This window comes from Drosophila gunungcola, assembly GCF_025200985.1.
Source record: "Drosophila gunungcola strain Sukarami chromosome 3L unlocalized genomic scaffold, Dgunungcola_SK_2 000002F, whole genome shotgun sequence".
Lineage (NCBI taxonomy): Eukaryota > Metazoa > Arthropoda > Insecta > Diptera > Drosophilidae > Drosophila > Drosophila gunungcola.
The window spans coordinates 6,277,830-6,291,010 of NW_026453178.1; the positions used below are offsets into that span (position 1 = coordinate 6,277,830).

A 13,181-nucleotide genomic window follows, 5' to 3' on the forward strand; every position below is an offset into this window, starting at 1 on the left:
GGAAAATATAACGAAAATAGTATAATACGTATAAAACGTGTTTTCCCTATTATTTTAGCCATATTTGGAAAAAATGAAATTAACAATCACAAGAGGCAAAGTTCAAGTTCCTTAAATTTTCCAACCTAATTCTGAGTGTAATTATCTCGAAACACAATATATCAGCCCGTCCCCAAAACTAATTAAGCGTTTCCATCTGTGAGCTCAAAAAGTGCCACTGGACCATTAATCAATCTGCAACTTGACAAAATGGCGCTCAAAATGACTTCATTGGCAGTACAAAAGACACGGAGCCATAATGCTGCTTATATAACAAGGCTAAGGCGAGGCTCCTGCCAAAAAACGAGAACACGGCAGCAGCAACGACATTAGCAGCAGCAGCAGCAGCAACAACTAAACGATATCCGTTAAAACTTGAACTCGGCGGTCGACCTGCAATGCGTACAGCAGCAGCAACAACAGGCGAACGAATTTAGATAAGTCGCAAAACAAATGTATAAAAATAAATAAAACAAAAAAGTGAGAGAACACAGCAGCAACAGTAACAAGAAAGGAAGTTAACTTTGACAAGTCGAAGTTTAAATACACTTGTTGTTATGAACCAGATCAGATATCCTTTATTATTATTTTCTTTCGAAACCTTTACGTGAAACGTTTCTTTAAAGCACGTCTAGCTTTAAATACACATCTGATTTAAAATAAAAACGGCAAGATAATTTCTAAACAACTGCCTTAAAAATTTGATTTTATACATTTAAATGCTTAAGCCATTAAATAACATAATCAATAGCAAGTTTTTGCTCTTCATTTATTATCGCAAAAACTAAAGAATATATCTAAGCTATCGATCATAGAATCATGTTAAATATATAATTTATGCGGTCCTTACGTTACAAACTTTTGGCCAAAATTAGAATACCCTCTGCAGAGGTATAAAAATGAGAAAACACAACAGCAACAGTAACAACAAATGCCAAAGCAATCAACAAAATTGCAAAGTGCATTTTGCAGTGGCAACGTTTGGCACTCAGATTTTGGGGCGGAGAAGGGGATTGCTTCGGGGGGTTTTTGGGGGGGGCCTTTTGGGGGTGTGCAGTGGCAAGTGGCAAGTGGGGGGTTGTCGCTGGTGACAGTGACGTGCTCGGCCCGGTTCGGTTCGGTTCAGTTCGTTTGCTGGCTGGCAATGGACAAATGAACGCCCCTGACATCGTTAGTGTTTGTTGCTGTTGTTGCCCGTGTGGTGTTGCTGCTGCAATTGTTAGTCGTTGTTGTCGTTGTTGTTGTCGTTGTAATTGTTGTTAGACGCTTAGCTCGCCGGGGCACGCAGAAATCCTGATTTGGTTATAACAACGCACATTTTAAAAAGCGAAAAAAATAGAAACGGCAACAACAGCAGCAGCAGCAGCATGATTTGAAATTCAAATTGGCAATCCAAATCTAAAGCCGAAAGGCAGCCAAGAAATGCGTGCACTGAGCTATAGCCATGAGCAGTGGCTAAAATGATACATACTCGCACTCGTAGAATAGAAAATGTCAGTCGGAGTAATCAAATAAATAATCCGGCTAAGTGCTGCCAGGGATGGCGACGAGCGGCTGCAACAGAAAGTGAAACCAAAACTGCAGTTGCAACAGCAACAGAAAGTGAAACGTGTGATTTTGGCTGGGAAATTGCATAGCGAGTGAAATGAACATTTCATTTCGATGTGACATTATTCAGTTTTGTGAAATTTACATTCAAATTTTATCAACATTAATGAATAACACAAAAAAATAGCCAACTTATATATAAAACCAAAGAATTGGAATCAAACAACAGATTTACTAAACTCACTTTTTAAGAGAAAAAATACAGAAACATAGATTAAATTCTAATAAAAGAGTACTTGAAATGTTATAATTTAAAAAGTCATAATCTGTTTAATTCAATAGTACCCGAATATGAACAATGAATACCTAATGCAAATCGTTAAAAACAATCCTGACGTCAAAACTAACAATTATTCTCTAATTGTGGTTAACAATATAAACACAAATAGACATGCAAACCGAACACTTGTAAGTGAATTGCTGAAATTATCACCAATCAAATGTACGAAGTATTGGTGGCTACCAATCATTCTGTCAATTGAATAGATCCAAGCCAGCGATTTTCCCATAACACCCAGCCCTCGAGTGAGCGGACTAACGCAGAAACTAACGCACTTTTCAAAACGAAAAAAGCGAGAAACTGCGGCTTGGTCGTGTGGAACCCCTTGACATTAATACCGAGTCGCAAAGTCTGACTCGAAGAGAGGCCCAATAGATGGCTGCAGGGGCTGAGATGGGGATTGGAGGGGATGTTTGGCGGCAAGGTGCTGCTGTTGGCCGCCGCAAAAGAACCTTGGACTGACGCTGAACTCGCTGCAAAGTGAACAATCTTAGCCGTCTACGACGCGTCGGTAGCGTTGACGACCGCTCGCAATGTCAACGGCTCGAGCTCGAGCAGCATTTCAATGACTGCCACTGCCTGGGTTGCGGATCCGAGTTCCAATCCGACTCAAAATCCCAATCCGAGTCGGCGGCGTATCCTTGAAAACGAGAGTTCAATGCTTGGACCGTGCGGCGTTTGAACCCGCCAAGCACCCACAAAAAAAATGGCAACGGCAGGATGTTCTCGTCCTTCCTTTTCTCCAAATAAATTTAAAGGCACTCGGAGAAAAATGATGTCAATTTTACTGTTATTAAAGTCCCAAATCGATATTTAGATAATAACACATTAGTTAGTTCTCAAAATCAACACCATTATGCATTAATCTTAGATAATTTTGTTTAAATTAACTATTTATTTTATTAGAAAAATAATTTTTTGAGGCGAATTTCCATTTTATTTGCATTTTATTACGAGTGTACCCTACTGAAATTACTTTTAATTTTCAAATCCTTTACGATAAATGCATAAGTATGCAATACAAAATGTTATTTCAACCCTAAAAGCACGCAATACAATTTTATAGAATGGAAATCCTTCCGTAACAGAAATGTTGAATAATTACAAGCACATTTTAAAATTATTTAAGCTTTAACATTTAGCATTCAATAAAGTCCGTTTCAGAATAAATTCTATTGGCACCCCTCTGATTAAAGTTTTTCTTTCCGTGCATTGAAAAAGTGGGTGGCCAAAGGGCGCCGGACCCAAATGATTGTGGCTCGTTTACAGCCTGAACTTCAACGAAATTGTTCAAGTTCAAGGTTGCCGGAAAGCCCGATTCGAACCCCAAAACCCCAAAAACCCACACCCAAACAGTCGGCTCTTTGTCTGCCGCACGCACACACCCACTCCCACATACACTCTTTTACGCACACGCACAGCAAAATGGCCGACCAACGGAAGGGAGTGCGGGCAGCCATTTTGTCTGCGGCCCGAAACACCAATACAAGCGCAGTTTTAGGCAGACGGCAGCCTAAATACATGTATATACATTCAATGTACAGCGAACATTTCCTACAAACGACCAACCCACCGCCCACACAAACACAGACGAGGCGAGGCAAATATCCTTTTGACCTTGAGCGCACAATTTCCACACGCAAAATTTATTGACCCGACTGTCTGACTTGGCTTCGCCCCATTCGGAAACTTTTGAAGGCAAAAACGAGCAACGAAAAAAGGAGCAAGGCCCGGCTCCTCGCTGGGTTCTGTCTGGGGTTTCTTTTTTTTTTGTTGCTTGTGTTGTTTTCCTTTTTCGCCAAGAAAAGGAAGTAGGTGCCCGCAGAAAAGGACTGGGGGTGGTTGCGGTGTCTGTGTTTGAGTGTGTGGCATTTAGACGCTTCCCAGAACGGGGGGCTCCGTCTGCCTTTCGTGTCAATAGACGGTTATTTGTCTGCCTCCTAAAACCAAAACCCCTACGAAATCCCTACCCCAGCGGGCGGCATCCCTCCCATAAAATGTATATTTTTTTAGGCAGCGCGACGAGACAACAACCCGAGCTGCGAGCGTCGACATTTATATTTCAGTCTGCGACTTTGAGTGGTTGAGTGGCTCGGTGGCGCGGTCGTTAGGTGGTTGACTGTCTTGGGGGGCGTTGGGCGGTGCCTTGTGGGGAGGACATCCTGTCGGGATTTAATAAACAAGTTACTGGCCTTTTTATTTATTTCTGGCAGTTGTTTGGCTGACAGTTTCGCGCCGATTTGGAGAGGGGATTTAATACAAATTATTCCTCGGCCAGATGGGAAATTCAATTAATTAAAATATATATCTTTTTATACAGTGCATTTTTAATGATTATTACCGAGTTTCAAAAGGTTTCCAGAAATCATTATTTTTATAAAATTTAAATCATAAACTTTATAAAACGAAAATTTCAATGCAAAGTATGACTGGAGAAAACTTTTTTATTATACGACAATATCAATATATGACGTTTTTGATTGATTATAAAAAGCACTTTACTTTTTGCAGCATTCGAAACAGTTGTTTTTTCCTATCGAATTTAGCTCAAAGACTAACTGTCTTATCCGCCGGCTTTAGATTTATAATTTAAATAATACTTTGAAATCTTTTCAAAACTCACGCTCAAAAAATTGAAATCGAAAGTTTTAAAAGCTTTTAAGCCAGCTCTCAATACCCTTAGAACGGTGAAAGCATTCAAAACTGTAAGCTTTTCCTAGTGCTTGGAGACTGTACGAACCATTTAAAAATAGAAACGGAGAACAATTAAGATATTTAGATTATCCAGCCCATATATTTTTTTGTTTTATAAAATGAATGCAGGAAAACAAAACATTAAAGAGTTTTTTAAGCCCTAAAACATTTAATTAGTTCAAAGAATACACTTTATCCTATATGTAATGACGGTTTCAATAAACGTTCGAATTAGCCGGGTTTCCAACCTTTAGTTGTCGTTTGCAAGTAGATAAAATGTATGTAACTTGTCAAATTTTCGTAAAATAACAGGTGCTTTAAAACCGCTCTAGATGGCGCCACTAAGTAAAACACGAATAAGTAGAAAATGCATGTACACAATAAGTAGATATTTTCGGGCAGGATGGCATCACTGCAAATCATTGAAACGACAGGCAGCTTGTACTTTGGCGCCAAATTTAAATAAAACGAAACGAACAAATTCCTTAAGGAAAAAAGAAAAACGAATTTAAGGTTCGAAAAAATTAAGTTGTTTGTGCTTAAGGCATTTTTTTAATAGCATGAATTGTATAAATTTAAATGGTACTAGTAACCTTTAAGTTTTAAAACTTCAAAAATAATTTCACAATTTTATACTTTATTTACAAAGAAATTCTACAAATTGAATACCTTTTTGACCATTTTTTTGTGAAGTTTTCGCTTATAATTCAAGAATAGTTCTGATCTCAATTTACTAACCCTTCCAAAGTTTTTGTTGTATTGAAATATATTAGAAAATTCGACTCACCGCTGAGTTTGTCCAGTCGCTTCTCGATGTTCAGGCACTTGGACATGAGCTTCTCGACGAGCAGCGGGTTGGCGGCGGCGCTGGTCACGAATCGCGGCTCCTCCGCCAGCGGCTGTCCGCCCATGAGGGCGTACTCCAGCTTGGTGGCACAGTCGCCGGCTACTCCGCCGCCGGAACCAGCTCCTCCTCCTCCTCCTCCGTTTCCGCCACCGCCATTGTTGTTGATCAGATCGCCACAGAGAGCGGCAGCTGCAGCGGCAATGGCCGCCGAGGCCGGCGAATTGGACGAGCCGAAGGCCAGGAGCGCCTGTTGACCACCGGCATCGCCGGAGTCGGCCAGACTGGCGGCCACCGAATCGACCAATCCCTGGGCACTCAGCTGGGCATTCTCTTTGGCTAACAGATCATCGTTAGCCACCACGGCGGCGGCCACGCTGGCAAAGTCATCATCCGTGATGACATTATTGTTGTTCTCCTCCTGGGAAACATTCGAAGGCAGCGGGAGGAGCGGGAGTTGTTACAGCGGAGAGGGAAAGAGACGAGTAGAAAAATAGAAAGGGAAGACAAAACAATGATGAAAAATCCATTTGTAATCGATAGTTTTAAATAGCATGATTTCTATGGGCAAAGATGTGTTATAGGCAGTTGTTAAACTTCTCTGTTCTGTTCTTGGCGGATGTACATTTTCGACTTTCACCTCGACGGTGGCCAAATCGGATAGCAGGCTCTCGATCTCGAAGTTACTCTCGGAGAAGCTGCGGAACAGCTCGTCGGATGAGTCGCCGCCGCAGAGCGGCTCCACCACCACGTTCACGTTGCGCGCCGCCGCTCCATTCAGTTCGTTGCCGGCGGAACCCACGGATGCCACGCCCCCAACTCCGCCACCGACTGTCTGCTGCGGATTGTTCGGATTGACAGCTGATTGGATCGAGGGGTTCAAGTTTTCCGTTCCAGTAACCGTAGAATCATCCTGCAAACAAAAGATACAAGTAAATAAAGGAAATAATTGGGTTTTCAGATCGTAATCTTGCTGTACCAATTTTTTTGTTATCTTTTTTCTATTTGGAAACCATTTTCAATTTAGGAAACATCAGACGACATTTTAACTTTATTTGCATATTTATTACAAGTGTAAAACGTAAACTACAAAATTGCGTGTGTTCAGGATTTACAATTAATCAATAAACCTTAAAGAACACTAAAATCGCACTAAACTACAAGACGGTTTTTCATTTTAACAATTTTAGTAAGAAAAATTCAAAACTAGAAAAAGGAAATGCATAATGATTCGTTTAAAATATAAATAACAGAGTAAGTGTTTATTTTAAAAAGGAATGAAACAGTTAAAATTTATAAAATTGGTAATAATTTATTAATGCGTAAGTATAGAAATTTTATATCATTTTCTTTGTTTTAACAAAAAAATTTTGAATAAAAAAAGTTATCGTTAGTTAACGTCAACTTGTATTTTATTTTTACATGAAATATGAAAGTCATTAAACATTAAATTTTATTTTTACAAGAACTTCTTTTCCTCGTAACAGTTAATTCTTTTTTTTAAGGAAATGCATTGATGCCCATGAATGTATGGCTTTTTTATGTTACAACATTGTATAACAAAATTTTAAGAGTTTCGGAAAAATATGAATTAACAAGAATCCAATTTCTAGCAATCACCAATACTCACGGCTATGCATGTTGCCAAGTCTAGACCACCAACAAGACGACCATCGTTATCCGGACACCAGAGCAGTGCATCGTCGATAAAGGGCATCGCTGATAGGGCAAAGCCTGCACTGCAAATACTGTTAACTGCCAGCGTGTAGCCGTTTCCTGAATACCCCTGCCAGTCGCGAAAGTTCTGATTAATCTTGATGCCACCCAGGTCCAGGGTTCTCCTCGCGTCTCAAACCAGGAAAGTGTTTACTAGTTTCGCTGCGGAAACTCCTCTCTTCCAATTCGATATTTGTATACCTATCACACTTGGTATAAAATTTGGATTTCCGTTCGATTCACAATGTATTTCATAAGATTTGCGTGGAAATTTTGTTGTAGGCACTTTATGTGAGACGGTTTTGGTTTGGTTGTTTTTTTTTTATTTAATTTGTATAAAGTTTACTTTGCTTTTTTAGTCTTGTTCTGGACGTTAGATCGCACAAAAAGTAAAGACAAAAGTTTCCTTGTCGACGAGAAAAAGTTTCAAGTTTTTAACACTCTTAACAATTGTATAGATTTAAAAATCCTTTTCCGTTGTATATATGTATAGTTTTAAGTTTAATATTATTTTGGCTTTGTTTTGGAGTCTGCAAAAGAAGAAATTGGTTTATTTAATTAGTTAAGTTTTTCAATATGTTTTCAAAACAATAAAATGCTTATAAGAATGTAATAAATAATATGACACATTTTTATAATGAATTAATTGTTAAGGTACAAAATTTAAATTAAAAATCTTTAAATTATCAATACTATTAAATAATTTATGATGGTTATTTGTTTATCAAAATAGACAATCATGTAACCTTATTTTCTTATTCAATAATATTATTTTATTTTAATGAACTTTTTAAATAAGTTTTTTTTATATACTTTTATACCTTATTTGATTATGTTTCTGTTTAATAAATTTTTCCTTTTTCCAGAACTGCTAGATCATACCTTCAATTGTCCATTATCTTTATCTAACACCAACGCGTTTTAATTGCATTGGCAACGTATTTTCTTGGGGAAATTCCAGACCATCTAAATTTGCATCCCAACAATGCCGCATCATTGGGCATCCATTCAAATATTTACATTTTATGCATACCCCATCCGCAGACCATATATATAGTGGTTTTCGCCAGAGCAAAAGGCAAGAAGAGGATGAAAATATAGAAAGTCGTATCGTTGCATTGTTTCAATTTTTGCCTTGTGGCTTCCGGTTATAACTAATTTTCCTCTGAATCAAAGATTTTTCTCCCCGCTCGTCCTCGCCTTCGCCTTTATATATTTCTTTTTTTGTTTGTGTTTAAAGTTCAATAACATTAGAAATGGCGAATTACAACATAAAAGCAAGAGCGGAAAGAAAACTCTGCGATCGGGGCAAGCTGCATCCACAGAGGGAGAAAGACGTGCAGCGCAAATTTTGTGGCAAACTAAAACTGAAAACTGCAAGCAAAAAAAAAAACAAACAAAATAACAAAAAAACGAAAAAACAAAAAAAAGAAAGACAAAATCGAAAATAGAAGCAAAGCTGGAAAAATGCTTTTTACATAACATGTTACTGAACTGCAGGCACACCGCACTGCGGCAACACCAACAAAATGCAAACGGCAGCGGCAACAAGTTTTGCACTCGCCAAATTCATTACAAGTGAAAGTCCAAAAACAACAGCAACATCAGCATTTGCAACAGCAACAACAGCAGCAACAATAACAACATGCATTCACAGCGCAAAAAGTTCGTTAACATTGAACTACGAAGCAAACGAGGCGAAATACGAAGAGAAAAATGCGCATAGAAAAAATAAAACTGCAGCAAACTTGAAAGCACTCGCTGCAACAGCAACAACAGCAGCTTTAAGTGCCAGCGTTAGCTGAAAAATATTATAAAATAGGAGATTGCCTTAAAAACAACAGCAGCAATTACATATATAGTAGCAAAAATAAAGCAATAGATGCATAACCCTATTTCAATAACTATAGACTAGGATTTACGTTAGCTATAAAATTTTATAGCTAGCCAAACTCAAAATATAATCTGATTTTGTAATATAAAAATATAATAAAAGAAACATAATTTGTTAGTATAATCTTTGATATATATTATTCCTTATGATAAAAACTATATTAAAACAAGAACTCGATTTTTCACAATTTTATTATTGTTTGCAATAAAATAAAAAAGGCTACTATAGGTCCAAGCTTACAATTATTTTTTAATATTAGTCAAATAAAAGTTATCTAGCGTTAAAAACGATGGTGAGAAAAAACTACGATAGTGGATATTCTTAAAATAAGAATAATAATCATAACAATATAAACAAAAATAGTAAAATCTCTTTAAAGAAAAACTGCAATAGATACAAAAACTTGCAGGAAAACCTTAGCAGTAGAATGACAGTTACATGACATCTTAAAAAAGCAACTACAGCATCAATATAAACAAGAAATGCAGCAGCAAGTTTAGTATGATAAAAAAGAAGAAAGCATTGAACAACAACATCGTTTGAGGAACAATATATCTCGCCTCAGCATTAGAAGTCAAAAGAACCAAAACAAATGCCATTTTATGAGCGGCACACGAGCAGCATCAGTTGCTGGTTTTGCAGCAGCAGCAATAAAAGCAATAGAAACAGCAGCAACATCTATTGCCGCAGTGCAACAGCAACAGCAGTACATGCAGCACAGACATTACAACATTGCGCTGCCTGGCACCCGCGTCATCATCATTTCTCCTTTTCTCTCTATCGCTACTTTTCTTTTGGCTGCTTCGGGTTTTCCACAGCTTTGCTGTTGCTATTATGATGCGCATGCGCGGCGGAAAACTCGTTTTTCATTATTCAATACAAGCAATTGGAGCCGCTGCAGCTATTTCACTTTCCAGCCAAACTGCAAGTTCAGGCGAAAAAAGCGAAAGAAAACTTGAAAGAGCTGAAAAACACAATCAAAAAAAAGAGAAAAAAAGGAAAAACGAGAAGCACGAAAGGAAAAGCAAATGGAAAACCTCCAGCTACAGCTACAGCTTCAGCTGGCGCCAAGTTTGCCATTTGCCCGTTTACTGTTTGCCGTTCCCCGCTGGCTAAACTATAATTAGACATTTGGCCCGAGCTGCTCAACATTTATGCAAAATATTGGTTCGGTTGGGCTGTGTTGCCCCCCTTTTTGCATAGCGAATAATCACAGGGCCACAGTGCGTATACGCAATCTCTGATTAGCGCGGCAATCGGCCGGCCAGATTGCATAGAAAAGCGCTGGCATGTGTACTTAGGCAAGAATCTACACTATGCAGACCGCACTCAGTCACTTCCTGGTTTCCCCCTGCGAGTGGCTGGCAATGAGAATTCCCGATTTGGGTGCGCCCGCTGAACACCGACCCCCGACCGCCGACCGCCGACCGCTGATCGCCGATTGACCAGTGAGCGGTACACAGTATGAGTACTCATGAGTACTCCCAGTCATCGGCTGATCGAGTGCTCTCCACAACGGCGTTCTTTTCGCGAAAGTTGAAAGCTTTCCAGTTTTCCCTGGGAGTGGTGACCTTAAGCCAGCTGAGTAGGCACACTGATGTATTGCAATTTAGCTTCGAAAGTTAAATTATACATTTTAAATTAAACTTAACCATTATAAGCTTAATGTGCATACGAATTTTAAACAACAAAAAAATTGTCTTTAATTTACAAATGATGGATTTACAAATTTCATTTTCCTATAAAAAATTAAAACAAAAACCAAACAAAATAAATTGTATTGTTTTTACAAAAAAAAAGGCTTTGAATTTAATATTTAAAGTTATGTGTTCTTAATCCTGTTCTTATTTTCTCTTAATGCGATTTAAACTAGTTTAATTTGGTTTTATCGAAAGTAAGCTAGACATTATTAAAATCTAAATAAAGAAAATATTTTAAAACAGTTAATCTTGGTATCACTTACCTTTCGCTTTTTTTGTTGTCGTGGTCCGTTGACGATCCTCGACGTTACTGAATGTTGTTTACTTATTTACTTGCTGTAAATGGTTTCGTTGGTGTAAATATATAAATTTTGATTGTTTTTGCTGTTTTGTATGTATATTTTGTATATTGAACTAGGTATTAATTTGTATGTTAATATTATTATTATCCGTAAGGCAGTGTAAAGTTATCAAAAAGTTGTTTTTTGCTTATTTGGGTTGCTTCACTTGTTGCACATTGACCGATGCGCCACTTAATGTTGTTGTATTTGCTTTGCCGCGCACTCGGGCGCATTTTATTTAGTTATGCTTTTAATATGTTTTTTTTGGATATTGGCTTTTGTGGAAGCCACACTTGTCACAGGTAAACGGAGGAAGCAGTCTCTAAATTAGCCGAAGCCGACGATTTTATCTTACAGCGAATGCGATAGATGTATAAAGTTTTATTGCCATTAGCATTATCGATGGCATTGACCAAATTTGCATCAGTTCCCAGTTTGCTGCTTTTGGCACGCATTTATGGTGTTTGAAGGTGCGCTGGGGCATTGGGGGGCGGGGCGGCTGCGGAGATCGCCCCCGAAGACAAGTGGATCCCGTGGAAGTAGAAGTGGCTCCCAGTGTCGCCCTATGTCGGCTTGCTGTGCGGCCTCTGCAAGTAGAACCGAAGAAGAAACCACACGGCAAGAAGCCAATCAATAAATATGAAATAAACACAAATTCGCTGCATAAGTTTGAATTGGTTAAAAAAAAAAACGCGCGAGACATTGACAAACCGGTTGACGACTGTCTGAGGCCAAGATAACTTAGTTGAGGGTGTTCCCATTAAGTTTTTTGGAGGGAAATCATAAATTCCAAGCTTGTTTTATTTACATTTGCTTATTTTAATTTCTCAGTCTGAACCAATGTCTATAAATTGTATTGTTTGTTTTTAATTTCTTAATTTGTTGAAAATCTAGTGTCAATAACAGTACTGGCTTCAGCTAAAATTAAGTCTTTTATATAGATCCTACAATATCCACTAAATAAAAACACAAAAATATATTTTACTTTCATTCAATTATTCCCAAAAAATTAAGATGATTTAGATTTCCGGAAGACACCACTCAAAGAACCGCCCATTTCTGCATAGAATTCGATCAACATTTAAAAGATAAAAAAACAAAAGTAATCATATAATAAAGCTTTTGACGCCTGCAAATTGTGAAAGAGCTTTTGCTATAGACTATAGTAAAGCTATGCAAAATGCGTTAGTTGCAGAGAACGGGAGATTGAGAGGGCGATATAGAGAGATAGAGACAGGTGGCAAGGAAGAGAAGCAGAGAAGTGGAGAAATAGAGAAACAGAGGAGTGCGCCGGCTTCTTTGACTTTGTCTATTTCTATTTACTGCGTAAATATGTTTGTTGTTGTTCTTGTTGTTGCGCTTAGCTTTTTGCATTTATTTTGTGCTGGTGTGCGTTTAGTTTCTAAAAGTTTGAGTGAGTGTGTGTGTTTGTGTGTTTGTGGTGACCTTCTCACACTGTCATGGCTACTTATAAAATAATATAAAAATAAAAGCTTTTGGCTTTATAATTTGTATGCAGCACTCAATGCGTGTCGACTTCTGCTTTTGTGTGTGTGCGTGAAGAACATAAGCGAGTCGTGCTTAAAAAGCAACAACAAAAACTATAGACAATAGCAACAACCACACGGCTTTTCATTGAACAAAATATTATTAACGTTCCGCTCAAGATCGCTGTTTTTGCCAGCTTTTTTATTGTCGTTGTCGCTGCGGATAGTTGAAAAACAGTCTCACAAAAGTTAGCCACATTTGTCGTATTTCTTTTTGTTTTTTGCAAGCTGACTGGTGATACTTCCGATTTAGCAAAAAAAAGAGCTAACGTTTTTCTCTGCTTTGGTGACAAGCTTCAAATTGAAAAACATAAATTAAGTTTAGCTTTGTGCCTAATAAGTTTTTTCTAGATAACAAATTCAAGGTCACTTTGAATATTTGCTCTTACTTTTACAACGATTTTGGGAAACAGTAAAAAAAAATGCCTTTATTTTGTAAACCAGTAGTTAATAGAAAATACCAAAAAAATTTGATTTATAATGAAACACTATTAACCATCTTAGCTGTAAGCTTCACC

At 37.9% G+C, this 13,181-nt stretch overlaps 1 protein-coding gene across 1 annotated transcript in view; it reads right to left on the reverse strand.

Moving 5' to 3' along the window:
* The window catches only part of LOC128257989 (ecdysone-induced protein 74EF), a 43,602-nt gene extending 32,187 nt beyond the window's left edge, over window positions 1-11,415 (reverse strand). The window contains exons 1-4 of the mRNA XM_052989365.1: window positions 11,039-11,415; window positions 7,096-7,711; window positions 6,091-6,378; window positions 5,409-5,886 (exon numbers count right to left, since the gene is read on the reverse strand). Of these exons, the coding sequence (XP_052845325.1) occupies window positions 5,409-5,886; window positions 6,091-6,378; window positions 7,096-7,182 (853 nt within the window). The 5' untranslated portion in view covers window positions 7,183-7,711; window positions 11,039-11,415. The remainder of the gene's footprint in view (window positions 1-5,408; window positions 5,887-6,090; window positions 6,379-7,095; window positions 7,712-11,038) is intronic.
* Between the last annotated feature and the right edge of the window lie 1,766 nt (window positions 11,416-13,181).